The sequence below is a fragment of the Sander vitreus genome, chromosome 12 (assembly GCF_031162955.1).
Source record: "Sander vitreus isolate 19-12246 chromosome 12, sanVit1, whole genome shotgun sequence".
Lineage (NCBI taxonomy): Eukaryota > Metazoa > Chordata > Actinopteri > Perciformes > Percidae > Sander > Sander vitreus.
In genome coordinates, this window is record NC_135866.1 from 26,146,095 (window position 1) to 26,169,291 (window position 23,197).

Sequence of the window (23,197 nt, forward strand, 5' to 3'; positions counted from 1 at the left end):
GATCTTAAGGGAAAAAGCTTACAGTACAAGCAGGGTTTCTACGGGGTTTAAAAAGTCTAAAATTTCAAAATCAAAATTTAAGGCCTTAAAAAGTCTAAAATTTGGGCACCTGGGTAGCTCACCTGGTAGAGCGCACGCCAATATACACAGGCTCAGTCCACAACGCAGCGGCCTTGGGATCGACTCCGACCTGTGGCCCTTTGCTGCATGTCATCCCCCTCTCTCCCCTTTCATGTCTAAAGCTGTCCTGTCAGAAATAAAGGCCTGGGCGCCTGGGTAGCTCACCTGGTAGAGCCCACGCCCATATATAGAGGTTTACTCCTCGACACAGCGGCCTTGGGATCGACTCCGAGCTACGGCCCTTTGCTGCATGACATCCCCCGCTCTCTCCCCTTTCATGTCTCCATCTGTCCTATAAAAATAAAGGCCTAAAATGCCCAAAACATAATCTTTAAAAAAACAAAAATTAAAAGTCTACAATTTGCTAAAATATTGTGTTTTAGGTCTTAAATAATTTTCTACATCCATGTACGATACCTCTAATGCTCATTGACATGCTCTCGCAGCGCTTTAGAATGTTGTTTTTTTGATTCCGTGGTGTTGTAGTTCTTTCTTGAGCTATTCAAAACATAATTTGCTGTATTACGATTACAAATGAGACCAACATGCAACTTAGATCACAGCCAATCAGCTTTCGTGTTACTCTTTGCAAGACTCTTTCGGCTGGAACCACAGACATAAAACCAATTTTAGTGCAAGTTAAGCGATACTTAGCTTGAAAATGACTTTTTTTTTGTATGATGATGTGATATAGGTCTTAAATTTCATTCATAATGGTCTTAAAAAGTCTTAAATTTCACTTTGGTAAAACCTGCAGAAACCTTGACAAGGGATGTGATAAAGTGTTCTCCATCTCTTCCTTGTCTCCATCCCATTCTTGTTGTGTTGTTTTGTTTTTCTGTTGTTCAGAGTTGTTGGAGAAGCTGATGGACCCACTGCGGGACTCCAGTGCCCCGGGCAGGTTCACGGTGGGAAGTGCTGAATCCACTCTGCACATCCGTCCAGGAGGTTACACCCCTCAGAGAGCACTCATAAACCCCTTCACCCCATCCAGGATGCCCATGAAGCTCACCTCCAACCGGCGGCGCTGGATGCACACCTTCCCTGTTGGTGAGGGGACACGCAGCCTTGTGAAAACACACGCACGCAGTCAGCAATTTATTGGACCTTAGGTTAAGGTGTGAGTTGATAATCCTGTATGTGTGATCATTTTGGGGGATTTAGTTTGTGGTCTTGATCTAAATTGCGTTATACAGAGAGGTGGTATTTACCATTTACCATCATTGATATAAATGGGGTGATAAAATAATAGAGACACCCGTCAATGTAACACAGTACAGTTCAGGAGCACCACAAACTGCAGCCTCCAAAACGATACTACATTTCAATCAACACCTCCCTCAAAACAGTTTCAACAACACCCCCAAAACATTATGGTGATCCAGTAAGTAGAATCTATTGCAGGACAGTGAATTAGTTTTGGCTAGATGTACCAAATAAACTGGTAAATGAGTTTATATTACATAGAAGTGGGTAATGAATCAATGGAAGATACAGTAGAGGTTATGATTTATGATTCAATGTTGTCTGTGATTCCGTCATTTAAATGTTGAAGTATATGTCTGAGTGATATTCAGTTATGCAAATGATTCTGGATTTTTGTTCCAAAAGCACCAATAGTGATCCCCAAAATCACTTATACCACAATATTAGAGTTATTGAATATCAGTACTAGTATCAGTACTAATTCCATCGGCGTGTTCGATCTATAAACAATGTCTCAATTAAATGAAATCTTCAGAAAAATTACTATATCACTATTGTGGAATAGAATAATGTGCTGTATACCGGGATAGAATATATAATCCTTATTGCCAACATTTATGGGTACCACATGTGAGTACATTATAGTTTAATAGAGCATTTAGCTTCGTACATTTGTATATTTATAAGGAGGAGAATGAATAGGTTGTAAAATATCTGCTATGTCATGCATTATGCTAGTGATTGATCTCATTTGCATAATTGATAATTTTTTTTCCCTGCTAGTGGCAAGGTCGAAGGAGGGCATATGTCCAAGCATGAGACTGAATGTGCACTGTTGTTCTTCAGGTCCTTCTGGAGAGGCGATCCAGATCCATCACCAGACCAGACAGAACATGGCAGAACTGCAGGGCAGCCAGCAGAGAGACCCCGCCCACACCTCCGCTGAGCTGCTGGAGCTGGCCTATCACGAAGCCACTGGAAGGTAAGACACGCCTACCACGAGAAACAAAAGTTTCCTTTGTAAAGAAATTAAGCTTAAGGCTTTTTGATTGTGATGATTTGATTTCGGCTAGTAGTAAACTCTTGTTTTGAAGGGGAATTCATAAAGTTCAACATGAAAAGTACAGTATTAAAGCTGTAGTGCGTAGTTTCTGTCTCCCCCATGAGGAATTCTAAGTAACGACAACAAAACTGTCGGCGCGTCCACATAATACAAGCCTCCTGTGACCCCCCCCCCCTTCCTCCACGCAGTTGATAGTAGCCAAGATGGGCATGGAGGATTAAAAAAAACATGGACTCTTCAGAAGAGGTCATTTTTACACGAGTTGCTGCGCGGGAAAGTCACCGGACACCACAATCTTCTGAACATAGCCATACTGAGAAACCCAGAGAGAGTTGTGTGGAGCTGATAGTCTTAATTAGCTTTGTATCAACTCACTTGGCAATGGCTTGAATGTAACGGACGTTCATTAATATCAAAAACGCACTAAAGCTTTAAAGGAAATTTCACAGTTGAAGGTGTTTTCACTGTTGATTTGTTTGACTGTTTCATTATTTTTTAAGTTCAATAAATGCACCATCTTTCCAAAAGTCGATGAGTAATCACAGTAAATAATCGTGATGTCGATATTGACCAAAGTAATTGTGATTATGATTTTTTTTCCCCCCATAATCTAGCAGCCCTACTTGAAGCACAGACAGTGAGATTAATGCTTGTTATTTATCTGTTTTTGAAGGCGCTCAGCCTCTAGGCATGCAGGAGAGAACGGCCTTTACATTGTTGGAGGGATGGAAGAGTGTACTGGAAGTCCAGGGAGCAGCAACACCAGTGGTGATATGCCTACTCATAAACAGTGTTCTCCTGACACATAGTCAGTGTTTAAACCCTGATTTCTACTTAATATATAGTGTATATTCTGTAGCTTTACTTCATTTGTAGTAACAAAAGAAGCACACCAGACTTTTGGCAAGTTAAAGTCTTGGTTATTACCTCCTGTTTGAGTAATGTTTGTTAAAACTACAGTGGCGAGCTAGGAAGTAACTGAGCCTTTAAAAAAATGTGAATGAATATATTTGTGAAAGATTTATGTCTTCAGTAGGAACCAATAGGCTTTTGGTTGAGAGTAGCATACAGAATAGGGAAGTCAGAAAGTATTAAAAGGCAGAGTAAGACATTGTTGGTTTGGGGCTTGTAATTTGTTGACAATAAGAAAAATATAGAATAATGCCAGCCTTAAAGGTGCTCTAAGCACATATACACATACAACAAACATCTCCTCACTATCTGCTAGCTGCCTGTCCCCTGAACACACTGTAAAAAAAGCGGTCTCTGTAGACAGCCTAGGCTCCCAAAAAAGCAACAAAAATAAACTGGCCAACCTGCACCACTAAACATAACACGGAGTGTTCCAGCCAATAACTGACAAGAAGGATTTGGGGGTGGGGGCTGAGGGGTTAGTGCCATGGATGTATTATTGCACGGAAGGGAGGGGGAGGGGACAGGATGAGGAGGAGGGATGGGCGAGCTTGTTTGACAATACTTCGAACCTCAACAAGAAGTAACGTCACCCAACATCGCTTAGAGCACCTTTAAATAAAATGATGATGGAGCCATGTTCAGTTAAACAAGGAAAGCTATGTAAAAGAGCTGCAATGATTTATCAAGTAATTTGGTAGAAATAAATGAATCCTTACAAAAGCAAAAATGCCATAAATGTGCAGGTTCCAGCTTCTCAAATGTGAGCATTTGCTGCTTTTCTTTGTCATATATGATACTAAATGAAATACCTTTGGGTTAAGGACTGTTGCACTGACCTAACAAGACATTTTAACACATTACGTGGGACTCAGGGAATTTTTGATGTTCATTTTTAGTTACTTTTTGCTTAGATTAATTGAGAAAATAATCGTCAGAACAATCAACAACGTAAATGATCGTTTGCTATTTAGCTTTGCTGCTCTTTCTTTGTTTTAATTGTGATCTCTGTACAGGAACTCTAACCAACCGCAGCTCCACATTTGAAGACGTTTCCCTAAGTGGTGCCGATCCAAGTGAGTCCATCTTGCCCCTAAGAAAACGAAAACATGCCAATTCATAAATCGCAAACATTGTCATGGAGCCATTACCCCAGGATCAGGTTAATATCTCTAATCACCAAAACTGATATTGGTTATAAACCTTCAGAGGTGTCTTTAACCTGTGAGGGCTTATTCAGCTTTGGCAAGCAGGTTTCTCTGGGCGTCTGCCTCCGGGGGTCGCAGGTATAAACGACTCTTACAGGTCATGTGACTTAGGGGTTACCCTCCTCCTTCCTCTGTATCCTCACTTTCTCTGTCCGACTCTTTTCTTTCTCTTTCTCTGGGCCTTCGGATGATCTTAATTCCTCTTATTAAATATTACCAGGTTAAAATTCTCTAATTAATTAGCCCTCCCATTAATTTTCCTTCACCATGACCTGTTTGCATTCAACAAGCCTTGTGTGTACATCTCACTCCTGCATGGCGGTATGCATACTCTATTTCTCTTGATGGATTGGGTAATTGGTGCTCCTGTCAAACAAATCTCTCTCGCACACACTATGTAAGAGTGTGCTCACCATCTGTATGTTTGCATGATGTAATTTCTCTGCTTAAATTCACTCACAGTACAATTCACACCATTGCTGAGCTCAGGACACATGTTTTCGCTTTCCTGTGAGTGGTGCCAATCACAGACTGTCACAGGGCCACAATCTGCATGTTTGATCCCCGAGCAACAACTACAGGCCCCGCAGGAATCACCAGCAGGGGCGACGAGGCCAGTAAAAGTAACACGTTGTGTTTTCTCTTCCCCTCTCTTCTACTTTCTTTTCTTTTTTGGTATGTATCTTCATCTTCACTCTTTCTTTTCCTTTCTTCATGTCTTCTTCCTCTCCCCTCCTTTCTTTACTTATCACCCGACTGTGCTCCCCCTTCCTCTTTATATCCATCCCCCCCCCCCACACACATGTACCTCTCCACTGTGGGTACATGCATTGTCTCTGCTGTGGGGATTTTTTGTTTGTGTGTGTGTGTGTGTGTGTGTGGGTGCTCCTGAAGCCCTGCTGCTGTCTGCACCCCCGACAGTGCCCAGCTTCTGCTGCACAGTGGGGGTGGACTGGAAGTCTCTGACCACACCGGCCTGCCTGCCCCTCACCACCGACTACTTCCCCGACCGCCAAGCGCTACAGAACGACTACACCGAAGGCTGCTACAACCTGCTGCCGCACAGTGACCTGGAGAGGTAGACAACATCCTGTCTTTAGAGTAGACCTGTCTATTGCTAGTCTCGCTCTGAAAAACGTGCTCTGTTTTATTGGCATTTCTTTAAACTAATCACAATCGTCATGGGTGGCACTTAGCGCCTAGCATAACCACAGTGCCTCTGCAAAATAGCTTCGGGAAGGAACTTGTTTTGGTGTACCATGTGTACATTCAAAGGTTGTTTTAGTCGTGCAACAGAAAACTCAGATTGGACGGATAGTCTAGCTAGCTGTCTGGATTTACCCTGCAGAGATCTGAGGAGCAGTTAACCATAGTCCTCAGAAATCCACCGGAGTTTAGAATTCCAACGCAAAGAAAGCGGAAGTTAACAGACATCCTGCCAAAAAGAGTGAAATCCGGCGGAATTTCCGGCGGCAACGGACCAATCCCGGAAGTGGAACGTCGTGGACATAGACTAGTCTATTGCCAATCACTTTGTGCTTGCAACTGGCTAAGACACTCAACAGCTATTCATAAATTCAGATGCCTAAGGATGTAATTTCCACTGGGGATCTGGGAGACACGTCCCCCTCACTTTACAAAAATCTCTTTCATCCCCCTCACTTTCTATAGTTGCTTTTTCCTATTGAGATTAATCTGGGGCGCCTGGGTAGCTCACCTGGTAAAGCGCGCGCCCATATATAGAGGTTTACTCCTCGACGCAGCGGCCGCAGGTACGAGTCCGACCTGTGGCCCTTTGCATGTCATTCCCCCCTCTCTTTCCCCATTCATGTCTTCAGCTGTCCTATTAAAATAAAGGCCTAAAATGTCCACACAAAAAATAATAATCTGAACAAGTATAATAATCTTGCTGAGAAAATGAACCAAAAGGTTAAGACACTCAACAATAGAAGACTGCAGGCCTGAATTGAAGGGCTGAAATAAGCACAGCGACAGACTGTTCATCTGTTTTCATGGTTCTGTCTCTTTCTCAGGCGGGAAGATGAAGCTCCAGTGATGAGTGCGTCTCAGGTGTTTGAGGAGTTTATCTGTCAGAGGTTGATGCAGGGCTACCAGATCATCGTCCAACCCAACAACCGGAAACCACAGCCCGCTGTGGCCACACCGCTTGGCAGCAGTCCTCTTTACTCCAGAGGTAAGTTAATGTTTCATGTCATTTGTTTTGTATCTGTATTCATTTCAAATCTTTGACATTTTCAGATTGCCCACTGTGTTCTCACTTCAAAATGTAACCATACATTATTTCTCAGATTTAGTTTGTGATTGTTATGTTTGACTTTGTGTATGAAGTTTAAGTATGCATTTCCTGATTCTCAAACTGCGTCATGCCGTACTCATTTCCCACAATGCCTTGCAGCAGCTCCATTAAGCTGTTGCATTTTAGCTGTGGGATGTATGTGTCTAAAGTAAAGTTAGCTTGATATTGGATATTCACTGTGAAATTGCTTTTCCACCTTTACTAACAAATTAAATTACACGAACAACTTGAAGATGAATTTGTGATAACTCACGGAGAAACAACAGTCTACAACCTCTGGTTCAGTATTTGAGAAATGTTATCAACAGTCCCATGGTAGTCTGATTAACCGGATGTAGACTGTGGGTATAAGCCTGCCATTGGCTGTGTAATTCACGCTGCTTTCCGCTTCCTTTCCACTATCTGCACGTTACCGTTTTCCGAGATCTCCGTAGCTCTGGGACACGACGATCTCCGAGCTAGCAACCTACACGCTGAAAAATGGCAACTCTGTGATGAAGATTTGGATTGTGCAATAAGGAAGGCCTGCTTGGTTCTTTCAGTGAATGGTTGTAAAGATATACAAAAAATATAAAATGTAATATATCTTTTGTAGGGATTAGCCATTTTAATGCCGTAGCTCGGCTCCCCATGTGCAAATGTTCCCTCCCGAGTCCCGACACTATTTTTGCAATGGCATTGTCGCTGCATTCTGGGCTTAGCGCTGCCCAAGACAATTGTGAATGGTTTAAAAAAAAAAATAATACTAACAAGCCACAGCATTTTTTATCCCCTACAGCAGAATGATTGAGTGCAGCCAGACCTTTCTCCAGCGCTAACACAGCGTCGTAGAGAATGGTCTGGCTATGCGAGGCTAGACCCATGGTGACTTTATATGTGCTCTTTCTTCTTGGCTTTTCAGGTTTGGTCTCTCTGCGTCGAGCAGAGGAGGAGGAGACCGTTTATTGGCTCAGTATGGGCCGGACCTTCCATAAAGTTTGCCTCAAAGACAAGATAATCACTGTCACTCGCTACCTGCCCAAGTGAGTACGTCTGGCTAGACCTAACACAGGAAAAGCTAAGCCTGCATTTTTTGCTGTGTTGATCCTCCCAAATAGAAAAGGGTATCTCAAGAGAAGTTTCATAGAAATTGACTCAAACAGATTAATCGATTATCAAAATAGTTGGCGATTAATTTAGTAGTTGACAACTAATCAATGAATCGATTGATCTGTGCATCTCTATCCCCCATCTCTCTTCCCTCCTTTCCTGTCAGCTCTCTACTGTCATTATCTAATAAAAAGGGAATAATGCCAAAAGCAATACTGACAAGGAAAAGGAATTCCTATTTTATAATAAACAATATCGGGCTAAAGGATGGCTGTCCTGGTTTTTTAGGCACCCGTACGAGTCAGCACAGATCCAGTACAGCTACAGCCTGTGTCCTCCACATTCTGATGCTCAGTTTGTGTCCTGCTGGGTGGAGTTTGGCCATGAGAGACTGGAGGAATACAAGTGGAACTACCTGGACCAGTACATCTGCTCTGCTGGCTCAGAGGACTTCAGGTACACACAAATACTCAAACAGAGCCTAAACTTATGTATTAATGTTTTGTTTATGGTCAAATCAAAGCCAAATATGTAATATGTGTATGTAGATTTATATGTATAGTAATCTACAGTTTAGTGAGTTAACACTGTCATATAGACCTTGTCATAATTATTTTTTTTGTATTACATTTATAAAATGAAACTACAATGGAATAAGTATTATTATCAGATGCTCTGCCTTTCTTATGCCTCCATAGTTTGATAGACTCTCTGAAGTTCTGGAGGACTCGCTTCCTCCTGCTGCCCGCCGGAGGAGCTAGGCGGGTGGCAGACGGGGAGGGGCACTGGGATGTTTATGGGGAGGGAGCAGGCGCTGGGATGGGTGGCAGCGGGGACTGGGTCCTGCTGGATGGCTTCATCCGCTTCCTGGAGGGTCTCAACCGCATCCGGCGTCGCCACCGCTCCGATAGGATCATCAGAGTGAGGCTCTCCTAGTTTATGTCACGTTTGTACATAAAAACACCTTTACAGTTGTTGTTCCCTCACACTTTGCTGTTCGAATTTACATGTAAACGCTTTATTTCAGGCTGCATACATTCTATTTTAATATTATATGAACCTGAGACTTGTGCTTTAGTATCAGAATTGGCTTTTTTGTCATTGTAAGTACTTATAACAGAATTAAAAGTGCTACTCTATGGTGCAAACATAAAAACACACACATTTTTACAAAGAACATAGCAAGTTGATTGCTAAAAAATTTATAAAATGATAATGATAAAAAATTAGAAGGATTTGTTGCTGTTCTTTATCTCATGTGATAGTAATTAGAATAGAATTGTGATTTCTTTCACTATGTTTATGAAAAAATTATAATTTCATATCATAATTTTTTTTTATGTGTCACTGCTGCATCCTGAAAGCAGATTACTGTTGCAGTTGCCAATCACACATAAGCTGTGCAAATAAAGTCTCCAAAAGATCTTGCACTGTATTATTATGCACAATAATAACTTAATTTTTTTAATTTTTTACTTAATTAAGGGAGCTGTCTAGCCACTGAACATGGGGCAAACATCTATCTTAATGTTTGTATTATCTTTAGGTGCTGTAATGGACACATCCCTCTGTTTCTTTCAATCTGTTTTTTTCACATAGCAGAAGGGCACACCACTGAAAGGACTGCAGGTTACCAGTCCTCTCCCTCAGTATCCTACCGAGCCGGTGGTGCCCCCACAAGGCAAGAAAGGCACATCAGCTTTATCAGCCTTACTGGAGATGGAGCAAAACCAGAAGTGAGTGTCTCCTGGGACTGCAGACCAACATGTTGTTTGCATTGGAGCCATGAATCTCAGTTTTAACTGCATTTCTTCTGCTTCCTCTCAGGACTCTGGAGGAGCAGCAGCAGCAGGCAAAGCCCTCAACAGCCGTCAGTGACCCCTCAAGTGTTGCCACAGCTCCCACTTATGTAGACAGTCCCCGCAAGGTGAGCATCTATACTATGTGTGTGGAGCGTTAAGCTTTAGCTGACACATCTAAATAATTTGAATCGGCAACAAATGGTTCTTCTTTGCTGGTGCTTTGGTGTGGGGCTTTTGCTTTTCTCTCCTCCCATCTGCTTCCCCCCCATGCTCTGTTCTGTTCTGTTCCGGTTGCTGGGCATTGGGTGTTTGATCCTGGGGTTGATGTTCTTCCTGTGTGCTCACAGGACGCTGCCTTTATTTTGGATTTTATACGTAGCCCTCGCTCCTCCTACATCTATCACTCTCAGGTCAGTAATGAGGTCCCTGGGCATCACTGAAGCGCTCTCTCTCTCTCTCTCTCTCTCTCTCTCTCTCTCTCTCTCTCTCTCTCTCTCTCTCTCTCTCTCTCTCTCTCTCTCTCTCTGTATATGTGTGTGTGCGTGCCATAGCTCCTCTAACTCACTCTGTATTACTGCATGAGCATGGTGTGCAAAAAAAACTCTATGTGGGAGTCAGCTGACGTTTGACTTGCAGTGCCTCATCATATTCCAGTTTTCCCTTTTATTGTGTTTGTACGTTGTGCCCAGTAGTGTAGTGTAGTGCCTGATGGTAGGTAGTGACACTGTCAACTCTCAGACCGGGATCACATTTAATCCATAGTACCTTTTGTGAGGATTCAAGCTGTTCAGACAGTTCCCCCACAGCTTAAATATTTAGACATAAAACATAGTATTTTATAAACTACGAGTCTTTTGTGTGCAAAAATCTTAATTTTGTAAAGAAACTAAAGCTGTGGAGTAAAAAGTACAATATTGACCTCTGAAATGTAGTGGAGTAGAAATTGGCATGGAAAAAAAAGACTCAAGTAAAGTACAAGTACCTCAAATCTGTACTTCAGTACAGTACTTGAGTAAATGTACTTAGTTACATTCCACCACTGAATAGAACCGTCTGCATGGCAGAATACCACTCGATGCAAGTGAGAAAATGTGCTTTTTGGTGATGTGGCGAAACCTTCACAAAATATTAATTGAAACAGCGAATTTAGTGAAATATTTTGAACTGTGTAGTTGCCTGCTGAAGCCAGCGAGGCTGCAGATAAAGGAGTCCAGCCAGCAGTGACGGCTGGAGCAGCAACAGCACAGCCAGCAGGAGAGACTGCAGCCAGCAGCAGCACCTCAGACACCAGGTAACCTTTTACTCTGTAAACACATCCAGCACATAAAAATGATTCTAAGAGTATTATAGTAGTTTAATACTTTAGGCAGGTGCTCCATAGCATAGCTAAATAGTATCATAAATATTTAAATTTTATGACATAATATGTTTTACTCAATTAAGATTGACCAGTAAATATGCTGAAACTTTTAGGATAATCTGCCTGAACAGTAACCTGAATTGATGTGTTCACAGTGGGCAGTCTGCAGCGGGAGCCCTTTCTCTGTCCTCTTCCTCAACCCTCTTAGAGATCCTGGAGGCCATCAAACATCCCACGTAAGATTTGTTGCCCCTGCCAAGGAGGTTATATTTTCGGTTTGGTGTGTCTGTCTGTCTGTCTGTCTGTCTGTGATCAGCTGGACTACGGGAAAAACTTGGTGGGAGGGTGTAGCATGGGCCAAGGACAAACCCAGTCAAGGAGGGCGGATACACAATTATTTTTCACTTTTGTTAACATTGTGAGATGGGCCGTTTGTGCTGCATTCATGTGGTGTCGGAATAATCGGAAAGATTTGTTCCCATATTTCATGGCTCACCTGATCCATTTCTAATTGCTCTATGTTGTCACGCAAATACTGGAAACGGCTGTCAACGTGTTGTTTAAATGCTCCGAGCAATAAAATGCAACACATCTTCTTTGTAGCGTCCAAGTTATTTCCACATTACCTACGACTCATCAACAGACCAAAGTTGGAAAAACAACTTTCCAACTCCGGAAATGGGACCATCTGAGGAGCAAGTGAATGCACCATTGGCCTTGGAGGACGTCTGTGCTCTCTGGCTGCCATTCTAGTGGTTGTGTCTTTTTGGGTCTCGATATGCTGGCAGTCAGTTGTCTCATGTAGAGTTACAGTGGGCTCCCCGCTTTGTGAGGTGGAGTGGGGAGAATCACCTACAGCTGAATGTGGCAAAGACAAAAGAGATAGTGGTGGATTTTAGCAGGAAAAAGTCCCCACCCTCTCCAGTTCACATTGGGGGGTCAGATGTGGAAATTGTCACAACATACAAGTACCTAGGTGTACAACTGGACAATAAACTGGAGTGGTCCACGAACACTGAGGCTGTATACAAGAAGGGCATGAGCCGGCTTTACTTCTTGAGGAGGCTCAGGTCCTTCAGTGTATGTAACAGGATGCTCCTGATGTTTCATCAGTCTGTGGTTCAAAACACCATCTTCTTTGCTGTGGTGTGTTGGGGTGCCGGCATCAAAGTAAGGGATGCAAACTGACTGAACCAACTCATTAAAAAGGCTGAGTCTGTGGTTGGCGCTAAGCTTGCTTCTGTGGAGGAGGTGCTCAGACACAGAATGCAGGTAAAACTGCATGCAATTATGGATCGTGACCCTCACCCCCTCCACAAAACACTAGACAAACTCAAGAGCACTTTCAGCAACAGAGTCATTCAGCCCTGCTGCTCAAAGGAACGCTACAGGAAATCATTCCTGCCTGCTGCCATTAAACTCTATAACTCATCTGTTCCTATTAGATGACTGCTATTAGTCTCCATTACCTCAACAGCACAGATTAATTACTTGTATTTGTATCCCTCCTTTTTAGGTTTGATTCCTTCTCCTCTCACTTATGATTAGCTCGCCTGAGCCAACAACTGCATGCTGGTGGTTGCCATGACAAAATGCCGGCTGTAGAGCTGTGTTGGAATGGATGCGTGTAATGTGCACAAACAACTTAATATATTTGCCTTATGTCCTCGCTGCACCTTATTTGTTATGCAGTCCCACTGTAGTTGTATTTGTATCCCTCCTTTGTATTTGCATTTGTATTGTATCGGGACTGTAAGTGTATTTTAATGTATTGTACTGTATCAATAGTAGTGTTTTATGTTGTAACTATATTTAAGTATCTGGCTGCGAAGACACCTTAATTTCCCTGCGGGGATAAATAAAGTTATCGATCGATCTATCTATCTATCGACCGACTGACCGACCGACCTAATTTGAAACCTGTAAAGAAAACCATTTCCCCCATCCAAATTGTTCATGTGGTTACCATAACCAATTCAATTTATATTTATAAATATGAATAATTCGATATACAGCCTACTTTTGGTTTTGCTTGTTACCATATCTGAATAAAAGTAGAAAACAGGCTCTTGGGTATGGTTTTAGAAGATTAAATCTTCTGTATTTCATTTAGTTGTTTGTGTCTGTGCTTTCTGGTATAACAGGACAGGTGTACAGCTGCTGCCGGAGCAGAAAGGTCTGCCACTCAACTGCTTTATTAGCGCTGAGGTTGTTCATTGGCTGGTCAACAATGTGGACGGCGTGGCCACACAAGGGATGGCTGTGGATATCATGCAGGTAAGAGTTGTACAGTATGTCTCAACTTTCCTTTAAGTTGATGGAAAATGTGAAAGGAAGATTTCATAACGGTTCAGAGGATTTATTACAACTTGGGTCTTATGCTAATGTTCTCTCTCAGTTAATTAACACTGAGTGTAAACATAACGTTTTTGTCTTTTTGGTTTGTGTAGAAAATGCTGGATGAAGGTTTGGTGACCCACGCTTCTGGAGATGCCATGCGCACCTTCGTCTACGGATTCTACTTCTACAGGATAGTAGACGAGAAGGATGGTGAATGGATTTAAAATGCACTCAGAGGCCATATAGCTCTTTTATCTCAACAAACAGTTCTGCACATGCTCGTACTTGTATATATCTATAATTAAATTCAGGTCATTGGTAGAATATAAAATCCAGTGGGTGTTGTCATGACATTCTTGGCTGTCCGGTCCTTTGCAGGCCCGACCTCCCAGCTTCCCACCGCCACAGCTGGAGGCTGGTCTACTGCGGCGCTGGAGGACTTCCAGAGGAAGTGGTTCGAGGTGGCCTTTGTGCTGGAGGAGCGGCGACCCTGCGACCTCCCGGCCTTCCTCCTGCCCTGGCTGCCCAGCAGGCCGGCCTCCTACGCAAGTAGGCATAGCTCCTTCAGCCGCAGCTTTGGAGGACGCAGCCAGGCCGCCGCACTGCTAGGTACACCCAGCCCACACTGCAGGGGAGCTACAGTCTGCTCCCCCATCCAGTCTGATGCAGATCATACACAGGTCTCTACCTCAGAGAGACGCCTGGGTCCAGTAGTCACATGTCACACAGGGCAGAGAGGGTGCATTTGATTAAGTGCTCTTGGTCAGGTGGTGTCATAGAAACTAAAAATACAAACTGAAATCCTTAACTGGCTGTTTTACTGCTCCTGCTGCTGATTATATACAGTATGCATACATTTTGTCAGAACAGTTCGCCCTGCCCAATATCCACACTTCACATGACCCAGAAAGGTACTAGGCACCTTCAAGTGATCCCTCATGCTTTCATACAACCTCCATCCACCTAAAGCTCTTTGTTTTTGTGACAAACTTTTCGCTTCTATAATGCAGAATAAACTGTGCAATGTTTGATTGAAGTTTGTATGTATTTAGATGTTGCAGCCACAGAGCAGTCAGCTCAGAGATGATTGGACGAGATTAGGAGGAAGATTAAGAGGGTTTAATGATTGCGGCGGGCCACTCTGTTGTTTAACTCCCAGGCTAAAAGTGAGAATGTGAGGCCCACTGTGCCCCTGGTTCACTGTAGGTTTTTGTCGTAACATAGCTCAGACAATGCTTTCACTAATATGAATTGTTGAGAAAAGTAAAAAATAAAACAATGTTCCCAGTCCAAAGACAGGGAAAATGGTGTTTTACAAAGACAATTTTCTATTTAGATATTCAAAATAAACACCAATAACTTCCCAGATGAAAAAGAATATATAAACCAAAAATAATGAGCACTACATGTACATAACCACCACTTACCCACTCACCATTCTGACTTACGTTACAATAAATTCATCGTTTTCCAACTCACACAGTGGGGTTCTTTCCATCACCACAGAACCGCTTCCATGTAACATTTCATGACATCACATTCATCACCGTCCATCAGCATCATCTCACTGTTGTGTGACAGAGATACTGGACTCAGCCCTCCTGATGGTGGACTGTAGATCTGCATCCAGCGTGTAGTGCATGTTTAGCTGTAGTTCTATCTGTCCACAGTGGCTCTGGCTCTGTGTCATGTGGCCACATCACTGATCGATGTCATCAAATTTTTTCCCACCTTCACCATTCAATCAGTGCATGCTGTGTGGTTAGTGTGTAGCTGATCCAGGAGCAGTACTACTGTAGGTGGTGTGGTGTTTTGAGTGCATGATGTGGCTGTGGTTTCAGTAGTGCTGTGGTGTGCAATGTCCTCACCTGTCGCTCTCCTCCTGGACCTTTTCAACATAAAGCGCTATCACAACACAGCAAGTGGTGACAGTGTTTCTGTTGGGCTCCATTCTTGCTCCATGCGACCGCTCAAAGCTTTATTTTTCTTTGACCTCAGCCTATTTGAGAATGCTTGCATCTTTTAAAGCAATAACTTTGCAAGATTAATGCTTTCCCAGTTTGCTATCTGACACCCTGGACTGGTTTCCTGGAATAGTCTTTAAGGGTAATTTTGGTATTTTTTCTTCCTGAACTCATGCATTGGTGTCTAAGTAACTTATGTGATCAGAAATCTTTAAAAACTGGTCCACTATTGAGCGTGAAACGCTGTAACCGGCAGCCGCGAACTGGGCTGCAGTGTAATCATTTAGGGCAAGAATGGTGTATGCGTTTTTCTGCCACTGACAGGCTCAGATTATTATTCTAAGTGTCTGACAACAGAGATATACCTTTTTGTTAAAGAGTAAGATCCTTTTTGTTTAACCAGAAACGGCTCCGAAATCGCTATCACCAAACTCACCAAACTCCATTTAAATAAACAATACTTTTAGCGTGTATAGAGCCAGCATATTTTCACATGTAAATGGGTGAATTAAGGGTTTATTTTAAGTGGTGATTGTTGGAACAGGGGAAAGACGAACGAAGAGGGATTTTGTTTTATATTGTTTCTGTCGACTGTGAATGAAGTGTGTTTTACAATGATGAAATTACTGTTTATTTAAGAGTTTAGAGTGTGGTGGGTTTGGCGATGGCAAAACAATTGAGTGCGCAATTGCCCAGTAACAAGTTACACTGCAGCTTGTTTCGCCGCTGCCGACTGCAGCGATCTTTCTTTATACTGGAACAATTTCAGAAATTGTTCTTACCATCCATCACTTAGACACAAAAACATGGGAAATGGGATCCAGGTTGAAAAATACCGAATGTGAAGCTAAAAATCCTTCATTTGACACCGACTGCATTCATAAGCTTATTTGTTCTAACAGCTCTTTATTATACCAGGAAACCTCTCTTTGAACTGGGATAATGCAGACATTAATGCTGTTTAAACTTTATGTGGGACTGATCATGCTCACCACCTGCTCTCACTCCTCCTCCTGCCTGCCCATCATGCCATCCATCTCCCCTTCTTTTGCTTCCTGTGCCTCCTGTCTCTCTCTCCCTCCCTCTGTCTGTCCCCCAGCTGCTACAGTCCCGGAGCAGAAGACGGTCACTCTGGATGTGGACGTTAACAACCGCAGTGACCGAACCGAATGGTGCAGCTGTTATTACCACGGAAACTTCTCCCTCAACGCTGCCTTTGAGATCAAGTTGCACTGGATGGCTGTCACTGCTGCAGTGCTCTTTGAGATGGTAACTGCATGTCTATTTTTTTTAAATTTTTGCTTAATTGTCAGTGGGTCACCACTTATCCTTCACATGTCAACAGTAAGACTGGGTATCGCCAATGATTCGATTCAGATTCAAAAAAGTTAGTTTAAAGTACTTTTTACTCAACAGGACTAACATTATATAAACATATTTGACATTAAGAGATCGCTTTTTGTATTTTATTAATCAATATCAGATCACACAAACAAAGATCGATTTTAATCTTAGAATCGATTATTTTAAAGGGGTGATAGAATGCAAAACTGAGTTTACCTTGTCATAGTTGAATAACGACAGTTCGGTGGGTAAAATGGGCATACAGAGAACCTCAAAGTCCCATTGACACCCCTTTCCTCTGCAATTCTCACAATTTGAAACTGCCGCTGAAAACGGGCGAATCCAAACGAAGCTAATAGTTGACGTCAACTCGGTGGCTGTACCTTAATTGGCTGCGCCAGCGACCAGCGCAGACACTAGTTTAGCTGCGAGCATGCTCTGTGTACTTCCACGGGAATTACAAAGAAGAAAGTCTGAGAGTTTTTCAAGGATATTGAAAATGAATGAAAAACCACGGTCGTAAATGCAGTGTTCCAGGCTGTACAGGGAACGCTGACACTTTTAACATTTCATCGCGAGCTGCCAGTTGTGGTGCTCCAGGTAAGCGGTAGTTGGTGGTTCAGTTACCCCAGAAAAGGTGACTTTGCGCTGGGTATGGAGCGCTGTGGGCTGCCGGGCGTAGTCGCAGCTTCGCTCGTTGTAAACCAAGCAATCAGCGCGCAGCTCATCTAAATATTCATGAGCATACCATAAAAGGGACAAAACCTCTCGTTTCATTCTAGGGCTATTTCACAGGGTTGCATTAGGGAGCATAGAACAGCACCCTGGCCATTTTCAGCCCAACCAATGTTACATACCCTATCAAGAGGCACAAATTTATTTTTCTTACTTGTTAAAACCTTTCACCTACATTACCCACAATGCAACTCAAACGACGACTGAATGAACACAAAAGTTTTTATACAACTTTTTGACATGTGCAAGGGTGCTCCCCAACACCTGTAAACACACTTTAGTTATGTATGTTAGCATGTGTGGAATCGTTGGAGTTCCCCTCCTGGTAGAGCACTGCCACAATGTAATGTCCTGTAATGGAAATTTTTATTTTAACATAATAGTTTAATATCCCACAAGATTCTCTTATATATTCTACAAGATTTTCTCATATTTTTTAATTTTGAGTAGACACTAGGACTCCAAGGAGAAGCAACTGGCATCGTAAAACCTTGAGCCTAGTTGAAGCTATTCTTTGTTTAAAGACCTCAATCTCTCTATTTTGGCAGATAAGGATGAAAAAGGCCATAACATTTGCTCTGCGTCTCTTTCTGTCTCCTAAGCTACACCGGTGTTTAGGCTAAAGTGGGAACAGGAGCAGAGGGGAAGGTTGTAAAAGGATTTGACTGTTTATGGTGTTTTTTCAACTGTTGGCCTGCTAAAGATATCTTGAGACGGGGGGGGCTTTAACTGAGTTTCTACTTAAAGATGTGCTTTGATGCTATGTGAAACAGTTTTCTCTGCATTTGCAAATGTAAATAAATACTCAAAGACCAAACTTTGGTTTAATTCAAATCGTTCTTATTTGTTTCATCTGGTGTTTTTGATACGCACTCCTGCCGCTAACGAGAAAAACTTCCACTACAGTCCCTTAACTCACTAACCAAATCATTTCAAACACACCCAGTGTTCTCATTTGCAACACGACACAGGAAACAGAGGCTTTTTAAATCACAGAAAAAAACCATTGGAACTATTTTGTCTGTGTGCCAGCCAGTGAAACAGAAAGTATTGAGGAAATGAAAATGGATTCTAGTATTCAAGTGTCAGCAAGAATCAATGAAGCAACTTAAGAAGAAAAGTTTGAAGATCACAAAAAGAGAATGATCCTAAACACTGTAAAATCAACCTATAAAACTAATAGAAGCCCAAATTCTTTATCTTTTCCAGTTGCTTTAACAGCGTCTTGACTTGAAAAGAATTAGAATCTCTGGTTACATCTGAAACTGCAGTACATACAAGATACAGAAGAATATTTCAACGAGTACAGCTTGTCCTAGGGTGTAAAGATATAAAATGGAGGATTTTGACATTTGGTGAACATAATGAGGAAGAGCGCTGTGTGGCTGCTTTCAAAACTTTAAAAAGTGTATGAGGAAGGCACAGATCGTGGGCGGCACGGTGGCTCAGTGCTTAGCGTTTCTGCCTCACAGCAAGTTGGCACTGCAGAGTTCCATCCCCCGTCCGAGCAGGGCCTTTCTGTGTGGAGTTTGCATGTTCTCCCCGTGTTTGCGTGGGTTTCCTCCTCCCACCATAGAGACATGCATGCTGGGTAACTAGGACTACAGTTGAAAATTTGCCATCTGGCTAACACTGACGCATTTACAGAAATGTTGATTCGTGTGCGTTGTCCTAATCAAATAAATAAATCAAATTCCCTAAGAGCATCTTTCCTTGATTCCCTAAAATCAATCTACAGAGAGGACAGGTTTAACACTGAACTGAACCTGAACTCAGCAGCCAGATTAATGTCACTCCAATGTCAGTCTATTACATTTAGAATACATTTTAAAATTGCATTAATTACATACAAGGCCATCCTTGGTCTGGCTCCTGATTATATCTAATAACTTTTAACCCCTTATAGGCCAGCCAAGCCCCTACGATCAGCTGTTCAAACCCTGTCAGCTGTTCCACCAACCAGGCTGAAAACTGAAAAAAAAGGGTAGCCGTGTATTTTTGGTTACGGCCCCTCGGCTTTGGAACAGCCTTCCCCTCAGTGTGAGAGCAGCAGACTCCACTGTCGCTTTCCTTAAAACTCACTTTTACAAGATGGCCTACACTTAACCATGTTTTCTTTTCCATTATTGGATCACTGTACATTTCCTCTTTATACTGCTATGTTATGTTTTTTTTGACTAACTGTAACTGTCATTACATATTTAAATTATGCTTGATTAGTATCGTAATTTTAGTATTTTTTAGATGCATTTCCATACATTTGTATCATACTTTTGTTGACATCCTATCTTGCACTTTATCTGTTTTATGTATGGGCTCAGTGCTGCTTGAAATATGTGCTCTCTCGTTCTAATTATTGTATTTAAAAAAAAAAAAGTATTTTGTTAATCTTTTAATGCTTCAAAGTGCGATATACATAAAATTATCTTGAGAAATCCTGGGAGAAGAGTAAAAAAGCATTTTACTGAGATGATCTAAAGATCTTTGAATGCATGTTCTATTTAATTTTTATTTAGTTTTTTGTTATCCATGTATTTCTCCACATGATTTGTATATAAGATGTTAAATAGTGGTGTCTTGTAATTCCATATGCCATTTTCTAACCAGTTATTATCTTATCAGGTTCAAATGTGGCACCGGAAAGCCGCGTCCTGCGGCTTCTTGTTGGTCCCTGTGCTGGAGGTTCCTTTTGCTCTGACGTCTTACCTGTACGGAGATCCACTGAGAGCGCAGCTCTTCATCCCTCTGAACATCCACTGTCTGCTGAAGAACAGCAGCGACAACCTGTTCGAAGGTATAGAAGCCGTCTGACGGACTGCTGTGTTCATGTGTGGGATGTGTACCGTAGCTCATTCACAACATCTGTCCGTTTGAATTCATCAAACAGGTTTTGAACCGGAGACGTACTGGGACAGGATGCAGCTCTTTCAGGAGGCCATACTGTACAGGTGGTTGTTGTTTTATGTCATGTTATCATTTATATATTTGTGCCTCAATCCTAAGGACACAATGGGACGTTGTGAGCTCAGGGAACAATTTACTTTTGCGAGCACATACATTATATTTGGTAGAGAAATTGTTATCACTCAAAGACATTTAATTTGAGCCGACAAACATTTATTTTCTTCTCAATAAATGTGTGTTTGCTCTTATCCACATGCCCTTATCTTATGCACAGTTACAGCCAATCAGAAAGAGGAGTAGGTCATTTCTGATTGGATGTTCTGTCTCCAATGTGATTGCTGTAATAGTCTTATTGGTTAGTAGGGAAGTACTGGGGAGAATGGGAAGCCCATCACAGCTACACCTTAGTATTTTAATCAGTTTTGGAACACACCCAGTTTTGAACTTCCATGAAACTTTGTAAGTTGGTCTGCACTTCATTAGCTTGCAACATGGCTATGAGCTATCTTGTTACAGTAGTTAGCTGGATAAGCATTTGCTAAGCTAGCTGTTAGTTGTCTAACGTGATAATTGCCAGCTACACAGCCAAGGCATTATACTCATTATGTAACTAGTTCCATTAAACATATTACAGGCACTTAAAGGTGCTCTAAGCGATGTCATGCGTTTTTTAGGCTACAACATTTTTTGACACATACAGCAAACATCTCCTCACTATCTGCTAGCTGCCTGTCCCCCGAATACACTGTAAAAAAACGCGGTCTCTGTAGACAGTCCAGGCTCCACAAACGGCAACAAAAACACACTGGCCAACCTGCACCACCAAACATAACAAACAGTCTTCCAGCGCTCTAGCAAATAACCGACAAGAAGGATTTGGGGGTGGGGGTTCAAGACTGTATGGCTGCAGCCTGGAGCTTCCCGTGTCATGCCATCCCGTCTCATGCCTTCCCGCCTGGTGCCGTCCCCGAGCTTCTACTTTTCAAAATAAAAGCTTGCGTCTGGAATAAAATACTTTAAAATACTTTAAAAAATATCTCTCTTACTTTTCAAAGTAAAAGCTTCCCCGAGCTTCTACCTTTCAAAGTAAAAGCTTGCGTCGACTATCATGCTAATGAATAAAATACTTGATATATTTGGTGTTTGTTTTAACTAAACAGTAACGGCAATCATACAAATGAATAAAATACTTAAAAATATATGTCTGTCTATAAAATAAATGCAGATTATAGGCAAACAAAAAAATTCATTCTATGGCTACAACCTGGAGCCTCCCGTCTCATGCCCTCTCGCCTTGCTGATAAGCAATTGTATTTGCAGCAATGTCCCAGTGAAGTGTGAAAACAATATAGACTATAAAAATGGAAAAGAAAGAGTGTAACATGTTTATTTTTGTATTCTTGTGTGTGCAGATCCTTGTTATTATTAAATCACTAGAAAACAGAAATTAAAAAATGCCTTTTTCATTCATATTCTGCAAAGAAAAGAAAATATGAATAAAACACGAGCGCGGCAGATTGGTCTGATTCCCAGCTTAGCTAGAGCGGGTAACGCCAGCTCTGCAGACGGACCAGAGTCAGACAGCACCGGGGAGCAAACATAGAGCGAACCGGGGACCCAGGTCATAGGGCTGGTGGCTAGCTGCTAGCTTGCTGCAGCAGAGAACATTATAACATTAGACCCAGCACCGGACGTGCGGTGACTTTCTGCCAGATCAGCAAGCTTAACGACATCAACAGAAAGTTTGCTGGGATCAGACTTTGGGGCTGTACGGTAACGTTAATGTAACAGTAACGTTACAGCCGTGAACTGAAAGTCTATTTCCTCAGCTGGTTTGACTCTCTTTGGGCGAAGCTGTCTGCGGCGGGTAGAGACATAGAGTCAGAGGAAGGCAGGGAGAGAGGGGAATAAAGAAATGTATCGAATCGAATGACCAAAACATACACTGACCCTCCTTGATTGCAAACGTGGTCACGAACTGCATCTGGAAAATAATTTGCGATTTTGTATTTTGGCCCGCTGACCGTTGGACACGCCTCGGCATGAGATGGGATGGCATGACATGGGACGCTCCAGGCTGCAGCCATACCCGCCTCTGTGGGTTGGGGGGGGGGGAGGGGACGGGATGAGGAGGAGGGACGAGCTAGCCTCCTTTTGTTTGAAAATACTTCGAACGTCAACAAGAAGTGCCGTCACCCAACATCGCTTAGAGCACCTTTAAGTTAAGTGTAAGTAATGTGAAGTCTAATATTTATATAGCTGTCATACTCATTACTATAAACCACCTTATAGCATGTTTTTAAATGAGATGTAGTACAGTTTATTCAACAAAATGATATCTTAGTTATTGAAATTTACAGACACTGTTAAATCTTTTTTTTAAAGGACTACATTAATGGTTATATTGCCTTAGCTGTGTAGCTGGGATCATTACGCTATCCAGCTAGCTCAAATGAACTTATTGATTAAATTAAGTTTTGAGTGACAATACGTTCTTGATAAAATCCGTATAATTTATGTTGATGCAAAGAAATCTTTTTCTGTGCTCAGGAATGAGGCACAAATATAACCATATACCAGAAACCCTTAAATGTAGGAATAATGTACAGTGAACTACAAAGTTCTGTGTCCTGACCAAATATTGTGTCTGAATTTCTGAGTTAAATTGTGCAGACATTGTGTAAATGTTGTGCTCTTTCTACCAGATTCGGCTTTGTGCACGACAAGTTTTCTGCTTCTGCTTTTAATTTCCCCCCCGACAACAAGCCCCAGTACATCCACGTAACAGGTTGGTCACATCACAACATAAAAAACCAAACCTACACACAAACAT

At 42.1% G+C, this 23,197-nt stretch overlaps 1 protein-coding gene across 12 annotated transcripts in view; it reads left to right on the forward strand.

Annotated features, from left to right (window-relative positions):
* Positions 1 to 23,197, forward strand: part of depdc5 (DEP domain containing 5, GATOR1 subcomplex subunit) — a 35,237-nt gene that overhangs the window by 11,029 nt on the left and 1,011 nt on the right. For 2 of the 12 annotated variants that reach the window (XM_078264877.1, XM_078264879.1), the window contains exons 22-42: positions 970 to 1,170; positions 2,173 to 2,308; positions 3,063 to 3,157; positions 4,318 to 4,377; positions 4,972 to 5,587; positions 6,543 to 6,703; positions 7,728 to 7,848; positions 8,204 to 8,371; positions 8,614 to 8,836; positions 9,515 to 9,651; positions 9,743 to 9,842; positions 10,065 to 10,127; positions 10,890 to 11,008; positions 11,233 to 11,313; positions 13,222 to 13,354; positions 13,528 to 13,627; positions 13,796 to 14,026; positions 16,481 to 16,650; positions 20,083 to 20,254; positions 20,348 to 20,408; positions 23,070 to 23,152. In XM_078264877.1, the coding sequence (XP_078121003.1) occupies positions 970 to 1,170; positions 2,173 to 2,308; positions 3,063 to 3,157; positions 4,318 to 4,377; positions 4,972 to 5,587; positions 6,543 to 6,703; positions 7,728 to 7,848; positions 8,204 to 8,371; positions 8,614 to 8,836; positions 9,515 to 9,651; positions 9,743 to 9,842; positions 10,065 to 10,127; positions 10,890 to 11,008; positions 11,233 to 11,313; positions 13,222 to 13,354; positions 13,528 to 13,627; positions 13,796 to 14,026; positions 16,481 to 16,650; positions 20,083 to 20,254; positions 20,348 to 20,408; positions 23,070 to 23,152 (3,231 nt within the window). Of the gene's footprint in view, positions 1 to 969; positions 1,171 to 2,172; positions 2,309 to 3,062; positions 3,158 to 4,317; positions 4,378 to 4,971; positions 5,588 to 6,542; positions 6,704 to 7,727; positions 7,849 to 8,203; positions 8,372 to 8,613; positions 8,837 to 9,514; positions 9,652 to 9,742; positions 9,843 to 10,064; positions 10,128 to 10,889; positions 11,009 to 11,232; positions 11,314 to 13,221; positions 13,355 to 13,527; positions 13,628 to 13,795; positions 14,027 to 15,165; positions 16,174 to 16,480; positions 16,651 to 20,082; positions 20,255 to 20,347; positions 20,409 to 23,069; positions 23,153 to 23,197 lie in introns of those variants that run through there. The other 10 variants (XM_078264878.1, XM_078264889.1, XM_078264884.1 and 7 more) reach the window with 8 other exon arrangements.